The sequence below is a fragment of the Salmo salar genome, chromosome 05 (genome assembly GCF_965601325.2).
Source record: "Salmo salar chromosome 05, fSalSal1, whole genome shotgun sequence".
In the NCBI taxonomy this organism is placed as follows: Eukaryota; Metazoa; Chordata; class Actinopteri; order Salmoniformes; family Salmonidae; genus Salmo; species Salmo salar.
This window is the reverse complement of record NC_138295.1, coordinates 6,201,828-6,218,137: the sequence shown is the minus strand read 5'-3', so window position 1 is coordinate 6,218,137 and position 16,310 is coordinate 6,201,828. Positions and strand designations below refer to the sequence as shown.

Sequence of the window (16,310 nt, the reverse complement as noted above, 5' to 3'; positions counted from 1 at the left end):
TTTAGTTTTAGTTTAGTCGTTGTACAAGGTTTACATGTCACAACAAAAAAAAGGCACACTTTAAACTGTCAAATAACAAAATGCAAGAAGAATTGCCAGTCTCTCTTACCTGGTAAGTATGTATTTATGTTGTTCAAACACCTAAATTGTTTTCACAGGGTATCTTCATCACTTCCCATTGTTCTGTTTGGTCTGTGCACTGCAGCAGGAAGAAGTACACCAGCAGTGTTGTTAGTGAATAGTTCCAGTAGAGGTCACTCTTAAAAAATAAATCTTCCATACATTTGTCAGGATGGGTTTCCTCACCTCATTGCAAATGACAGCGAGGTTTGTTGTTAATAACAAGAAAGGTGGAATGCAAAAAAACAATCAAACCCTATGAAACGGGAGGAAATCCAGAATGTATCAACAAGAACAAGCTTTAATTGGATTTATCTTTCAACTTTCTGATTAGTTAGGGAGAGTATACAGCTAACATTATATAACATTATAGCTAGATGGCGATGTGTTTGTGATTTGGCTGACTAGCTAGCTGATAGTTTCAAGTTGTTTTATAGAGTTAGGTAGTCTATGTGCTACAAAAACTAAAATAAATAGCTATTTTGTCACTGCCGTGATTGTAGGTTAGTAAACAAGTTAACTAACCAGTACATTGTTACTGTAGTTAACTAGACATTTACAGGATGAATAGCGTTAGCAGTCGAAAACAACACCAGCTTTTTAAAGCAGTCGAAGTGAGCGGCTGTGTCAAATACTTCTTGTTTGGATTTAACATCATATTCTGGGTAAGTAACTTACATTTGTATCTCACACGTGGCATGCATTTCTTCTAAACATGAGTTTTTCTAGTGCTGCCCGAATAGAGGAGAGAAGTTAAACTCTTAACTTAGCTAAGCTAAGTAAGTTTAAAACTATTACATTCAGATATTATTTAATGAACAATCCTACTGTACTGTAAAATACTTTACAGTAAGTTAGTCCCTGACGTATGTATCCCAACATTAAGTGATTTGAAACGGTCAATATTCCCATTTCCTCTGTAAAGTTTTATAAAACCAGTTGTTTAATTCTCCATCGCCCATCTGCTTATTATTTGACTCATTGGGCAATATTTTGTGTGTGTTTATATTTAATGCCTGTCCTATCGTTGACTGTTAACCTCCATATAATGGCTACTCTCACTCTGAGCTAACCTACTCTGCCCTTACACACCTGTTAAAGCATGGCTTAGTGTGAACTAGTGTACAGTGCATGGTAGCCACTGAGTCAGTGCAGCAACACTGTCATTATCACACACAAGAAGCTGCCAGGGTTATTGTATGTTGCAGGCCTAAGTAGTAATTATAAAAGGTGTTTTTTGGATCCAGAATGCTGATTGGTTGATCTTTTTTTTTCACCTTTTATTTAACTTGGCAAGTCAGTTAAGAACAAATTCTTATTTTCAATGACGGCCTAGGAACAGTGGGTTAACTGCCTTGTTCAGGGGCAGAACGACCGTTTTTTTTTTTTTTTTAAACCTTGTCAGCTCGGCGATTTGATCTTGCAACCTTCAGGTTACTAGTCCAACACTCTGACCACTAGGCTACCTGCCGCCCCCCCCAACACCCTCTGGGTAATACCTGTTCCAGTAGATTTAACAATGTCCCACATCCCAGCCAGTCAATTTATATACTTCATCTCCCCTTGAAAAAAGTGTCTAGACAATATCTCCCCTTGCTATTAGACTAGCATTCTATTTGCCACATTTGGGGTTTGTCTAAACCTTGCTGTCTGCCTTACCGACCTGTCGAAAAATTTAGCAGTTTTCTTTTGTGATCTCCACAGTGCAAATATGAGTGTGAAGAGGCAGACAGCTTCTCTGATCAAGGCAAATTCATTTATCAGGATCATTACAATAGATATGTCCAGAGAAATGGCAATAGAAACACAAAGGTAAACAAACGAAAGTGCACATAGTTTTGTTGTCCTTTCGGCTGCTTGATGTGATTGTGTGTTAGCTTTAGTTAGTTAGCTAGCGAATGAGAAGTAGCTAGCTTGCATAGCTTGATACCAAGGATTTGTTTAGCATAGCAACCATTGCAAATAGAATGGATAGAAGGAACGACCTGCCCATTTTTGCTAGTAACTTCAGAATCCTGTAACTAATGACTGGCTTTTGCCACAGACTATTTTGTATGATGGATGGATGAAATAAAACAGATTTACTCAATATAATGTTTTTAATAAAACATGTCATTGATCTTTTTTTTAATATGTTGGCAACCGTTTTATAAAAGCAATAAGGCCCTCGATCTCAGGAATGATTGAGAAAAACACCTTCCTAAGAGCTCCTTGGGTTCGCCCCCGGGCATTAAGAATAGCCCTTAGTCTGGAGTTTTTCACACAATAATTCCCAGGATATCATGCCTTATTGCTTAAGTAACCTTGTCTGAGACAGAATGGCCCATATATCAGGAGCCTACCTCCTGTACAGGATGCTAGTCTATTCATGTAGTGCTAGTTTGCAATCTTACAATCACAGACACCCTAAAACTAGTTTATCCATGGCCTTAACACTGGGTTTACACTGCTGTTCTGGATAGGCTAACATGGCCTTAACACTAGGGTTACACTGCTGTTCTGGATAGGGTAACATGGCCTTAACACTAGGGTTACACTGCTGTGCTGGACAGGGTAACATGGCCTTAACACTAGGGTTACACAGCTGTGCTGGATAGGGTAACATGGCCTTAACACTAGGGTTACACTGCTGTTCTGGATAGGGTAACATGGCCTTAACGCTAGGGTTACACTGCTGTTCTGGATAGGCTAACATGGCCTTAACACTAGGGTTACACTGCTGTGCTGGATAGGGTAACATGGCCTTAACACTAGGGTTACACTGCTGTTCTGGACAGCCTAACATGGCCTTAACACTAGGGTTACACTGCTGTGCTGGATAGGCTAACATGGCCTTAACACTAGGGTTACACTGCTGTGCTGGACAGGGTAACATGGCCTTAACACTAGGGTTACACAGCTGTGCTGGATAGGCTAACATGGCCTTAACACTAGGGTTACACTGCTGTGCTGGATAGGCTAACATGGCCTTAACACTAGGGTTACACTGCTGTTCAAGCAGTGTAACCCCACATCATCATCTGCACGTTTATCACTCCATTGCTAAATTGTAATTACTTCGCTACTATTGGCCTATTTATTGCCTTACCTCCTCACGCCATTTGCACACACTGTACATAGATTTTATCTATTGTGTTATTGACTATACTTTTGTTTATTCCTGTGTTGTTGTTTTTTGTCACACTGCTTTGCTTTATCTTGGCCAGGTCGCAGTTGTAAATGAGAACTTGTTCTCAACCTGCCTACCTGGTTAAATAAAGGTGAAATAAATAAATAAAATGTTGCGTTTTAATATTTGCTCAGTATAGTTCCCAGACGCTGTGTCCCACGACTCCTACAACGGTTCTTCTACCAGATAGGATCCACATGCACTCCTCTTCTTCCTCCTTACCATAACCCTGCATCTTTATAAGTAATTTCCCTCAGTTTATTTCAATCCCTGACATCAATAGTACAGCACACTCTGCTCATTAGAATCAATAGTTGATATAAGAATCAACTGTGAGATGTAAACTGACACATTCCAGTACTTACAATGGCATTAGCTTCTGAAAATCGATGGGTTTACAAGCAGTGGTTAGAACCGGTTCAGGGAACAGAACCGCAAACCGGAAAATAAATACATTTTTCAACAAACGGGAAATGGAAACTGGAACGAAAGTGATCCATACTGTTCCGGACTGTTATTTTAAAAGCATGTGAACCAGTTAATATTGTTTATTTACGTTCCAGGCATTTTTTTTCTAGTCCCACAACAAAACTCAACAAAGCGCCTATGCCCTCAGTCTGTCACTCAGAAATTTTGTGCATTCTGAAAGTATTCAGACCCCTTCTCTTTTTCCATATTTAGTTACATTACAGCCTCGTTCTAAAAATGTATAAAGTAAAACATTTTCCTCCTCAATCTACACAAAATACCCCATAATGGCAGTGTTTGTCAGAGCAAAAACCAAGCCATGAGGTCGAAGGAATTGTCCGTAGAGCTCCGAGACAGGATTGTGTCAAGGCACAGATCTGGGGAAGGGTACCAACATTTTTTTGCTGCGTTGAAGAGAATGCAGTGGCCTTCATCATCCTTAAATGGAAGAAGTTTGGATCCACCAAGACTCTTCCTAGAGCTGGCAACCTGGCCAAACTGAGCAATCGGGGCGAGAGGTGCCTTGGTCAGGGAGGTGACCAAGAAACCGATGGTCACTCTGACAGAGCTCCAGAGAACCTTTCAGAAGGACAACCATCTCTGCAGCACTCCACCAATCAGGCCTTTATGGTAGAGTGGCCAGACGGAAGCCACTCCTCAGTAAAAGGCACATGACAGCCTGCTTGGAGTTTGCCTAAAGGCACCTAAAGGACTCTGACCATGAGAAACAAGATTCTCTGGTCTGATGAAACCAAGATTGAACTCTTTGGCCTGAATGCCAAGCATCACATCTGGAGGAAACCTTGCACCATCCCTACGGTGAAGCATGGTGGTGGCAGCATCATGCTCTTTACTTTCCAATAGGACAAAGACCCTAACCACACAGCCAAGACAACGCAGGAGTGGCTTCGGGACAAGTTTCTGAATGTCTTTGAGGGGCCCAGCCAGAGCCCAGACTTGAACCCGATCTAACATCTCTGGAGAGACCTGAAAATAGCTGTGCAGTGTCGCTTCCCATCCAACCTGACAGAGCTTGAGAGGATCTACAGAGAAGAATGGGAGAAACTCCCGAATACAGGTATGCCAAGCTTGTAGCGTCATACCCAAGAAGACTCAAGGCTATAATCGCTGCCAAATGTGCTTCAACAAAGTACTGAGTAAAGGGTCTGAATACTTACACTACCGTTCAAAAGTTTGGGGTCAATTATAAATGTCCTTGTTTTTGAAAGAAAGTTTTTAAAAAAAACATCAAATTGATCAGAAATATAGTGTAGACATTGTTCATTTTGGAAATGAATATTGTAGCTGGAAACGGCTGATTTTTAATGGAATATCTACGTAGGCGTACAGAGGCCCATTATCAGCAACCATCACTCCTGTGTTCCAATGGCATGTTGTGTTAGAATTCCTCTGTCCAGTGTCTGTGTTCTTTTGCCCATCTTAATATTATATATTTTTTGGCCAGTCTAAGATATGGCTTTTTCTTTGCAACTCTGCCTAGAAGGCCAGCGTTCCGGAGTCGCCTCTCCAATGTTGACGTTGAGACTGTTGTTTTGCGGGGACTATTTAATGAAGCTGCCAGTTGAGGACTTGAAGCGTCTGTTTCTCAAACTAGACACTAATGTTCTTGTCCGATTGCTCAGTTGAGCACCGGGGCCTCCCACTCCTCTTTCTATTCTGGTTAGAGCCAGTTTGAGCTGTGAAGGGAGTAGTACACAGCGTTCTATGAGATCTTCAGTTTCTTGGCAATTTCTCGCATGGAATAGCCTTCATTTCTCAGAACGAGAATAGACTGACGAGTTTCAGAAGGAAGTCCTTTGTTTCTGGCCATTTTGAGCATGTCATCGAACCGACAGATTCTATATATGTATGCTCCAGATACTGAACTAGTACAAAGAAGGCCAGTTTTATTGCTTCTTTAATCAAAACAGTTTTCAGCTGTGCTAACATAATTGCAAAAGGGTTTTCTAATGATCAATTAGCCTTTTAAAATGATAAACTTGGATTAGCTAAAACAACGTGCCATTGGAACACATGAGTGATGGTTGCTGATAATGGGCCTCTGTACGCCTATGTAGATATTCCATACAAATCTGCCTTTTCCAGCTACAATAGTCATTTACAACATTAACAATGTCTACACTGTATTTCTGATCAATTTGATGTTATTTTAATGCACAAAAATTTTGCTTTTCTTTAAAAAACAAGGACATTTCTAAGTGACCCCAAACTTTTGAACGGCTGTGTATGTAAATGTGATATTTCCGTTTTTTTATCTTTAATATATATATTTTTTGCTTTGTCATTATGGGGTATTGTGTGTAGATTGGTGAGGGGGGAAAAACAAACTATTTAATCCATTTTAGAATAAGGCTGTAACGTAACAAAATGTAGAAAGTCAAGGGGTCTGAATACTTTCTGAATGCAGTGTATTCCAGTGTCTGCCTGCAAGCTGAAAATATTTGCCTGTATGTGTTTAGGCTGCATGTCCCTCCCCCCTCTGAATCATTGGCTACTGTACTGACGTTACCATAGGTTACTGTACTGACGTTACCATAGGTTACTGTACTGACGTTACCAGCTTGATTCAGAAGATGGGGAGAATTTTTTTATTTTTTATTAGCTAGAGTGCGGCTGAACTGCGTGTGTGAGAGCGACCGCAAGGCGCTACCAATGATGTAGTTAAACCCTAGATTGCTGATGGTCGGCCATATCTCAGTATCAGCAGTCCTCCATAGGAATGGAATTCTACAATATTTCAATTCACTGTTTGAAATTACAGTATTTTATTTTTTTTGCAGTGTGGACAGTAACATTAGTAATGTCAAAAAATTATACTTTAAGGAAAAGGTTTATCTATATTTTTTTTTTTGGATGTTTAGTTCACATAATATAATGTTAAGGTGTGTAAGGGCTGTGCCCATGTAGTCGACTGGTTCATTGTTTGGTCGACCGAGATATCTTCAGTCGTGCAGTAACAATTTCTTTTTTTTTTTTTAATCATGGTGTAAAAGACTGATTGGCCCCCCAGTCTGAGTGGACTGATCCATTGTGTAGGCCATGGGGATGGCACAGTCCATCAGTTTAAGACATGTGCTACTGAAATTGCATATGGTTATCATTAAAAATATAATTTTATAACAAACGCACTTTCCTCCGTGTTGGACCGTGGTGTTGAAACACGTGCATAAATTCAACGTTAACCAGCTTTTTTTTATGTTGAGAACAATGTACTTTGTTAAAGCACCTTTGGCAGCAATTACAGGCTCGAGTCGTCTTGGGTATGACGCTACAAGCTTGGCACACCTGTATTTGGGGAGTTTCTCTCAGTCTTCTCTGCAGATCCTCTCAAGCTCTGTCAAGTTGGATGGGGAGCAATGCTGCACAGCTATTTCAAGTCTTTCCAGAGATGTTCGATCGGGTTCAAGTCCAGGCTGTGGCTGGGCCCCTCAAGGACAAGGTGAACCTTTGGAAGGTTGGAAGGTGAACCTTTGCCCCAGTCTGAGGTCCTGAGCACTCTGGAGCAGGTTTTCATCAAGGATCTCTGTACTTTGCTCTGTTCATCTTTGCCTTGATCCTGAGAAGTCTCCCTGTCCCTGTTGCTGAAAAACATCCCCACAGTGTGATGCTGCCACCACTATGCTTCACTGTAGGGATGGTGCCAGGTTTCTACCAGACATGACGCTTGGCATTCAGGCCAAAGAGTTCAATCTTGGTTTCATCAGACCAGAGAATGCTGTTTCTCATGGTCAGAGTCATTTAGGTGTCTTTTGTCAAACTCTATGCGGGCTGTCGTGCCTATTACTGAGTGGCTTCAGTCTGGCCACTCTACCATAAAGGCCTGATTGGTGGACTGCTGCAGAGATGGTTGTTCTTCTGGAAGGTTCTCCCATCTTCACAGAGGAACTCTGGAGCTCTTTCAGAGTGACCATTTGGTTATTGGTCACCTCCTTGTGAAGGCCTTTCTCACCTGATTTGTTCAGTTTGGCTGGGCGGCCAGCTCTAGGAAGATTCTTGGTGGTTCCAAACTTCTTCCATTTAAGAATGATGGAGGCCACTGTGTTCTTGGGGACCTTCAATGCTGCAGAAATGTTTTGGTACCCTTCCCCAGATCTGTGACTCGACACAATCCTGTCTCAGAGCTCTATGAACAACTCCTTCGACCTCATGACTTGGTTTTTGCTCTGGCATGCACTGTCGACTGTGGGACCTTTATATAGACAGGTGTGTGCCTTTCCAAATCATGTTCAATTTACAACAGGTGGACTCCAATCAAGTTGTAGAAACATCTCAAGGATGATCAATGGAAACAGAATGCACCTGAGCTCAATTTCAAGTCTCATAGCAAATGGTCTGAATACTTATGTAAATAAGGTATTTGTGTATATATTTTTTTAAATACATTTGGAAGAAATTCTAAAAACCTGTATTCACTTTGTCATTATGGGGTATTGTGTGTAGATTGATGAGCAACATTTTTTTTTAAAATCCATTTTAGAATAAGGCTGTAACGTAACAAAATGTGACTCACCACCTGGATTCGGTCTTATGTAGCAACATTTGAATTTCTGTTTTTTACATTGGATAAAAGTAGAGACAGAGCTACAAAATGGTCTATCATACACTACATTTGAGGAAACAATGGGAAAGTAATTCTGCTTTGAAAGTTGATAAACTTGTAAACTCACTTTTGAGAAAACCTTCTTTCAATGTTTTGGTACTACTACTGGAGAGCCCTTCTTTGTCTACACCCATTCAGCATTGTTCACACGCTCTTAAGCCTTAGCCCCACCCATCTCTTTAAGGGTTGATCCAACCGTTCTGTACTAACTTGCCAGCTACTTCCAGACATCTAAGAGAGAGAAAACACCTCACTGAACATAACTTGCCCTATCTGTGGTTTCGCGTTCAGAGCGCAGACTGGATGCTCTGGCCAATAAGTAGGGTTGTTCTGAAAGCTCTGACCTCACAACTACAATCAAGCACCCAAGCTAACATTGGCTAGCTACTTCCAGACACATAATGAGAGAACACCTCTCTCTGACCATTTAACTCTCCCTAGCAGAGCTGGTTAGGCTTTTTTCATGTTATCCAGAGCATTAGTGACTGTAACTGTGCTGCCGGCAACAATTGAATTACGCTTTGTTGGCGACGTTTATTGACACTGGACATATTCATCACGTGTTGAGCGTTCAAAAATGCATCAGCTATTCTGAGCTCTGGCACACTAAGACTAGAGTCTTTTGTTAAGAAATGTAGCTAGATAGCTAGCTAGGTGAACAATGAATCCCAACCATGATGTAATGTTAGTTAGCAAGCCAGCCAGCTAACGTTAGATAGCTAGCTAACAGTATACTTTAAATTTAAATGAAAATACTTCGTCAGAATTAGAGTAGAGTCTTTTGTTAAGACATGCTAGCCAGCAAGCTAGCGAGCTAAACAATGGACCATAATCACATCTCATGACATTACTACCCTGCATGAATCTGCAGGTAGCTAACCAACCAGGTTCTATGGCTATAACTAGTCAAGCAAATGTGTCTGAGATACGAAGAATAAGATCATACACATAATGTTAGCTAGCGACCCAGACATTACACTTGAAATGAAACCACTTTCTGTCAAGTAAGAAACGTGTCATTTCTGAAAATCTTACCAGTATACATCATGGTTGGACGCGTCTCCTGTCTGATGCCATGCATGGTTGCCTTAGTTTGACAATGTAATCCAGACTAGTGTTTTCTCCATCTCCTTAGCTATCATACTCGAATTCCACTGATTTCAAAACTTGTATAACAGAAAATGGAGATCATACATAACGTTAGCTAGCGAGCCATCCAGCTAACGTTAACTAGCTAACAGTACACTTTAACTTGACATCAGGTTTATGCAGTTTTACTACGCTATATATATATATTTTTTTTAAAGCCACGTTCGACACAATTACCTAAACATACTGACCAGCTCCAATAGACATACGCATGCTATATGGTAGACCAATCCAAACTCATCTCTCGGTATGTCCAGCCCACTCATTATCTCAGCCAATCATGGCTAGCGGGAAGGTGGCTCACTTTCTGTGGGTATACCAACTAGGCTCGTAATTTAACAATTTTATTCGTATTTGCAAATGGCATACAAGTTTGATATTAAGGCACATGAAAGTTCACATGTTAGAGAAGGCATTTCTGCCAAAAAACACTTTTTATGTTCAAACAGCTCTCCTGTGAAGTCGTGACTTGCGTCATACACCTAGTTTCCTGAATCGGGTCACAAGTGGAAAAAGTCAAGGGGTCGAAATAAACTCAGCAAAAAAATAAACATCCTTTTTTTCAGTACCCTGTCTTTCAAAGATAATGTGTAAAAATCCAAATAACTTCACAAATCTTCATTGTAAAGGGTTTAAACACGGTTTCCCCATGCTTGTTCAGTGAACCATAAACAATTAATGAACATGCACCTGTGGAACGGTCGTTAAGACAGTAACAGCTTACAGACTGTAGGTAATTAAGGTCACATTAAGGTCCTACTGATTCTGAAAAACACCAAAAGAAAGATGCCCAGGGTCCCTGCTAATTTGCGTGAACGTGCCTTGGGCATGCTGCAAGGGGGCATTAGGACTGTAGATGTGGCCAGGGCATTAAATTGCAATGTCCGTACTGTGAGACGCCTAAGACAGCGCTACAGGGAGACAGGATGGACAACTGATCGTCCTCGCTGTGGCAGACCACGTGTAACAACACCTGCACAGGATCGGTACATCCGAACATCACACCTGCGGGACAGGTACAGGATGGCCGAGTTAGACCAGGAACGCACAATCCCTCCATCAGTGCTCAGACTGTCCGCAGTAGGCTGAGAGAAGCTGGACTGAGGGCTTGTAGGCCTGTTGTAAGGCAGGTCCTCACCAGACATCACCGGCAACATCGTGGCCTATGGGCACAAACCCACCGTCGCTGGACCAGACAGGACTGGCAAAAAGTGCTCTTCACTGAGGAGTCACGGCTTTGTCTCACCAGGGTGGTCTGGGGCGTCATGGTCTGGGGTGGTGTGTCACAGCATCGTCGGACTGAGCTTGTTGTCATTGCAGGCAATCTCAACGCTGTGCGTTACAGGGAAGACATCCTCCTCCATCATGTGGTACCCTTCCTGCAGGCTCATCCTGACATAACCCTCCAGCATGACTATGCCACCAGCCATACTGCTCGTTCTGTGCGTGATTTCCTGCAAGACAGGAATGTCAGTGTTCTGCCATGGCCAGCGAAGAGCCCGGATCTCAATCCCATTGAGCACGCCTGGGACCTGTTGGATCGGAGGGTGAGGGCTACGGCCATTCCCCCCAGAAATGGCAGTGAATTTGCAGGTGCCTTGGTGGAAGAGTGGGGTAACATCAGGGCCATTCCCCCCAGAAATCTCCGGGAACTTGCAGGGGCCTTGGTGGAAGTGTGGGGTAAGCAAGAACTGGCAAATCTGGTGCAATGCATGAGGAGGAGATGCACTGCAGTACTTAATGCAGCTGGTGGCCACACCATACACTGACTGTTACTTTTGATTTTGACCTCCCCAAACCCCCCCCCTTTGTTCAGGGACACATTATTCAATTTCTGTTAGTCACATGTCTGTGGAACTTGTTCAGTTTATGTCTCACTTGTTGAATCTTGTTATATTCATTCAAATATTTACCCGTTAAGTTTGCTGAAAATAACCGCAGTTGACAGTGAGAGGACGTTTCTTTTTTTTTGTTGTTGCTGAGTTTACTTTTCAAATATAGGCTAGTGTATCAATCAATAATTTATTAGTTAATGTCATCACACAGCATACAAGTCATTCATGATTTTAAATGGAATCAAGCATTTTAGTTTTCAAATAAATTACCAAAGTGACCGTTAAATAATTACTGTAAACAATGAGTAGACCTAAACCGTTCCATTTTGGGAAATTGCAGTCACGCTTTAATGTGACTGTTTTTAGTCTTTGCTGTAATAAAGGATTAAAAAATAAAATAAAAAAATAATGTTACAACAGACTCTTTGGTACGCTTATAATGTATTTAGTGTTTACATTGTTCCAAACGGTCAGAAAAGTTATATTGTAATCTGTACAGCACCTGTTTGGCATACATAATATGAACGCAGCGCTTGCTCCTTACCTTTATTTAAAAATAAATAATTTTAAAACAGTTTTCATTGATCTCCAGTATTTTCCACTGACTTCCCCTTTACCTCCTGTACAATTTAAATATATCATTTTGAATTTTGCAACTTGAAAAGCCGACTCTTCCTCTGTTTACACTACCTCATAGATTGGAACCCCTCTGGACCGATCACTTCTGTTAATATCTGGTCTCCACTGTAACATTATACAACTCTGTTAATTAATATCTTAATATAGGCTAGTCCCTGGGAAAGGCAGTTGTGTGGTTTTGTTGCACCGTAGATAACACATAATTTGATAGGCCCTACATCGATTACACCGCATCGGATGTGGTGAATTGGGAATGTGTGAATCTTTTTACCAGAGCCAAGCGATTTAGTGTCATATTATCAGCAGAGTATGTCGCCGATGAATGAGAGGGCTTTGAGTGTCTCTAGTATAGACCATTCCCAAGCTTATCTAAAGCGCTGAGCTGTGTAGGCTAGGTTTAAGGTTGGGCTAGCTGAGATTAACACACACTCTCACTATCTGAGGTTAACAGGATCACATGGATTAAAGGAGTGCCTTCTCCCCAAGTGCCTATAATCCTACTGTCCACATGGAGATAGGATGGAATCCCTAGCCGCAGTGTGATTATGATACATACACCCGGAGGGGGGCAGTGGGAGACAGCAGTTGATCGTCTCTATCTCTCTAATCCTCCTGGATTAGTTTGATGGGATTACATTAACCTCTGATCGCTAACAGTGGAGGCTCCTCAGAGGAGGAAGGAGAGGACCATCCTCTTCAGTGAATTTCATAAAAATAAAATATTGAAATATATTTTAAAAAAGTTATCCTTTTAAAATAAAACGTTACTAAATACATTAATGTGCAATGAAGGTCTACAGTAGCCTCAACAGCACTCTGTAGAGTAGCACGATGGTGTAGCCGGAGGACGGCTTGCTTCCATCCTCCTCTACGTCCATTGGTTTCAATACACAACCTAGGAGGCTCATGGTTCTCACCCCCTTCCATAGACTTACAATTATGACAACTTCCAGAGGACGTCCTCCAACCTATCAGAGCTCTTGCTGCATGAACTGACCTGTTGTCCACCCAATCAAAGGATCAGTGAATGAATCTAGTATTGAAAGCAAAAGCTACAGCTAGCTAGCGCTGCAGTGCATTGAATGTGGTGAGTAGTTTACTCAAAGAGAGAGAGAGAAGACATTAATTGAACAGTTTTGAACAAATTAATTTCTTAAAAATGAAGGAGCTTGAGAGAGAGCTATATATTATTAATTTTTCTTTTTTCTTTTTTTACTTTCACTTAGCTAGCGAATGCAGCTAGTTAGTTTAGCCTACTGAAACACCCTGCTCAAACAGAGAGATGTTATGTTAGCTAGCTGGCTATGGCTATCCAACACAACACTGAAACTCTTCCAAGTCAAGTTAAGCTTTTAGTCTTATTAATTTATTGCCACCGGGGCCTACCGGTGTAACTGCTAAACTGCTTGCAAACACTGTACTGCATAATTGTAGCAAGTTTTTCTAACGTGTTAGTTCTAGTAGCTATGGTGACCTATGACGCAAATATGGTGACAACGATGTAGGCTGTGTGTAGACGTTAGTGGTTATGATTTGAAGTTTTGGTTTGTAAAGATTTTTTTTTCCGCCTAGTCAGAGAAAGCTGATGTGTTGCGCACTGTAGTCCACAAGCTAAGCGAAGAGGAGAGGAGGAGTGCATGTAGATGTGAGGAAGAATACAACGATCAAAGGGATCTCGCTGTTACGTGGCTGCTATGAAAGTGAAATGTGTTTGTGTGTGATCAGGGGTGTATTCATTCCGCCAATTCTGTTGAAAAATGTTTCTTAAACGGAAACAAACGGAACAAAATGAGAGAAACATACCTGAATGTATCCAATATAAACTCTTGTTTGCAACTGTTGGACTCATGAATACGCTCTATGTCAGCTAGATGCAGACAAGCGTGTGCAAGGCAATATTGAATATGTCAATGTCTGTTACCTTGATTACTGAAATTTCTCGCGACCTGTGCACTTGCATTGTAAACTTTCATTCATAGGCTAGGTTGTAGCAACTTCATGATGGGTACAGGAAACATTATCATGTATCATGTAATAGCCTAAACCTATTGTTGTTACATTGAACTGGGTGAATGGAATATGAAGGACAGTCAACCAATATGCTGTAATAGAATTAAGGCCATGCTCATGAAACCATTATAATTGTCCTCCCTAATCTTAAACGGCCCAGACCTCCACTGATCTCCAACTAATACCTTACCTGGACTCGCACTCTGTTGTACTCCCCAGTCACAGCCAGATCCCAGGTCCCAGGGGCATCCTGAATAACAAAAGAAAGAAAGAATTCCGTCCCTCCCCCATCGTTTCCCTGTCTGTCTGCCTGTGTGTGATTGAAGGGGTGATGGTGATATGTTGCTAATTGAAAGGGAAGTGGCAACAACAGATCTAAGTCTACTCTAAGAGGCAATCAATAACAACATGCTTAGGGTCATTTCCATGTAAAAGGACCCATGAACACCAACATGTGAATTTTTATAGGAGCCAGTTGCAGTGTGTGGGTAAAATCTCTGGGGAAGCCAGAAAAAAAAGAAGCCATATTTGAACCTATGTGTTGTGATAATTGCCTTGTCTGCTTTATAACCTGTTAGTTCATATGCCTTGCGACCGTGATATATAAAGGCCTAAAGGCTGAGACAATAAGATGACACAGTGGCAGAATAAATTCAACCACACCTTTTTATTTCATCACAAAATTGGAGAGCAACTTCTGTCCGGTGAAGTCCACAAAACAGTTACGTGACCTACAGCATGTTCAAGCAAGTTGATGTTTCCGACATTCTGACAAATGTAATCAAAAATCTAATCAAACACTTCATGAGAGCTCATGTTGCGCAACATTTCTAGAGGGTTTGAAATTGCACAAGTGATGGCCTCTACTAAAAAGAGGAGAACCCCCATCAGCTTTCTATAGGCTAGGCCTACTATATTTATTTCTCAACTTTCCTAATATTAAGCACATTGCTTATGTTTACAACAGGAGTATAGCCTACCTGGCTGGCATGAACATGAACCACAGGAAAGCGTCCTCCATTCGCTATTTAAGTGCATAGATGACATATAATTTTTTTTCCCGCTGCCCCCGTTTTGATACAGGTGCATGATAAATGGTCCATTGTAAATCAAAACAAAATTCACACGTATATGGAAATACTAGATTAAATCAAGAATAGTCTGATAAGTGACAATATTAGCCTATCACTTGTGAATTATATATTATCACTTGTGAATGATGTAGAGCATAAGAAACAATACTTTTTCCCCCAGACTTTTTCGAATCATAGTCTTGTGTCACAACTAAAGTGCCTGTGGTTGTATTCATTTGGGATCTATCCCCATCCCACAACTGTCCCAGACTATGTTTTGGAATATTTATTTCTCACACAGAATGTCAACTGTGGTACTATGGAGGATAGTAGATTGACATAGGCTAGTGCTTTTGCTGTTCGTTAGGCCTACTCATCTTGTTGACTGACGTAAAGTAAATGTGGACAGTTCTTCCAACTTCTTTCAATATGCAACTCGGGATTGGATAAGGACGCGGGCAGTTGTGTCCCCGATGGGTCTGTCTTCACTTGTAGCCTGTGAGAAAGACCCGATCCCGTGATGGAGAGCCATGTGAGTGAGAGGTGATTCAGAGCACCCAGCACTCAGGTAGAAGGGCAGAACGCAGCACTCTGGGTCAAGGGCCGCTGGCCGCAAAAGGCATGGATTTTTTTAGGGTGCATTGCGGCCACACTAAGGGGATGCGGTCATTAAATTATAGACCTTATCAAGTGCTTGTCAAATTGTGAATGAGAGACTGATGTAGTGTGTACAGCCTGCTTGCTCAAAAAAACTAAGCAGAGCTCATGCCTTTCAAGCAACTTTTTTCAAGTCATCATTAGAGTCTCATCATGCAGCCTTAGAATGTATTTAAAATCAAAACATATAGCCCAAAGGTTCTAGAATAACTAAAGTTACATTAATAACTCTAAATGAAGCATATACAGTTGAAGTCGGAAGTTTACATACACCTTAGCCAAATACATTTAAACTCAGTTTTTAATAATAATAGAGTGATTTATTTCAGCTTTTATTTCTTTCATCGCATTCCCAGTGGATCAGAAGTGTACATACACTCAGTTAGTATTTGGTAGCATTGCCTTTAAATTGTTTAACTTGGGTCAAACATTTCAGGTAGCCTTCCACAAGCTTCCCACAATAAGTTGGGTGAATTTTGGCCTGGTTTGTAGGCCTCTTTGCTCGCACACACTTTTTTTCAGTTCTCCCCACAAATGTTCTGTAGGATTGAGGTCAGGGCTTTGTGATG

General features: G+C 41.2%; 1 protein-coding gene across 1 annotated transcript in view; it reads left to right on the top strand.

The window, feature by feature from the left end:
- Positions 1–279: 279 nt before the first annotated feature.
- The window catches only part of LOC106604155 (tetraspanin-17), a 43,316-nt gene continuing 27,285 nt past the window's right edge, over positions 280–16,310 (top strand). Inside the window, exon 1 of the mRNA XM_014198571.3 lies at positions 280–785. Within this exon, the coding sequence (XP_014054046.1) occupies positions 684–785 (102 nt within the window). The 5' untranslated portion in view covers positions 280–683. The remainder of the gene's footprint in view (positions 786–16,310) is intronic.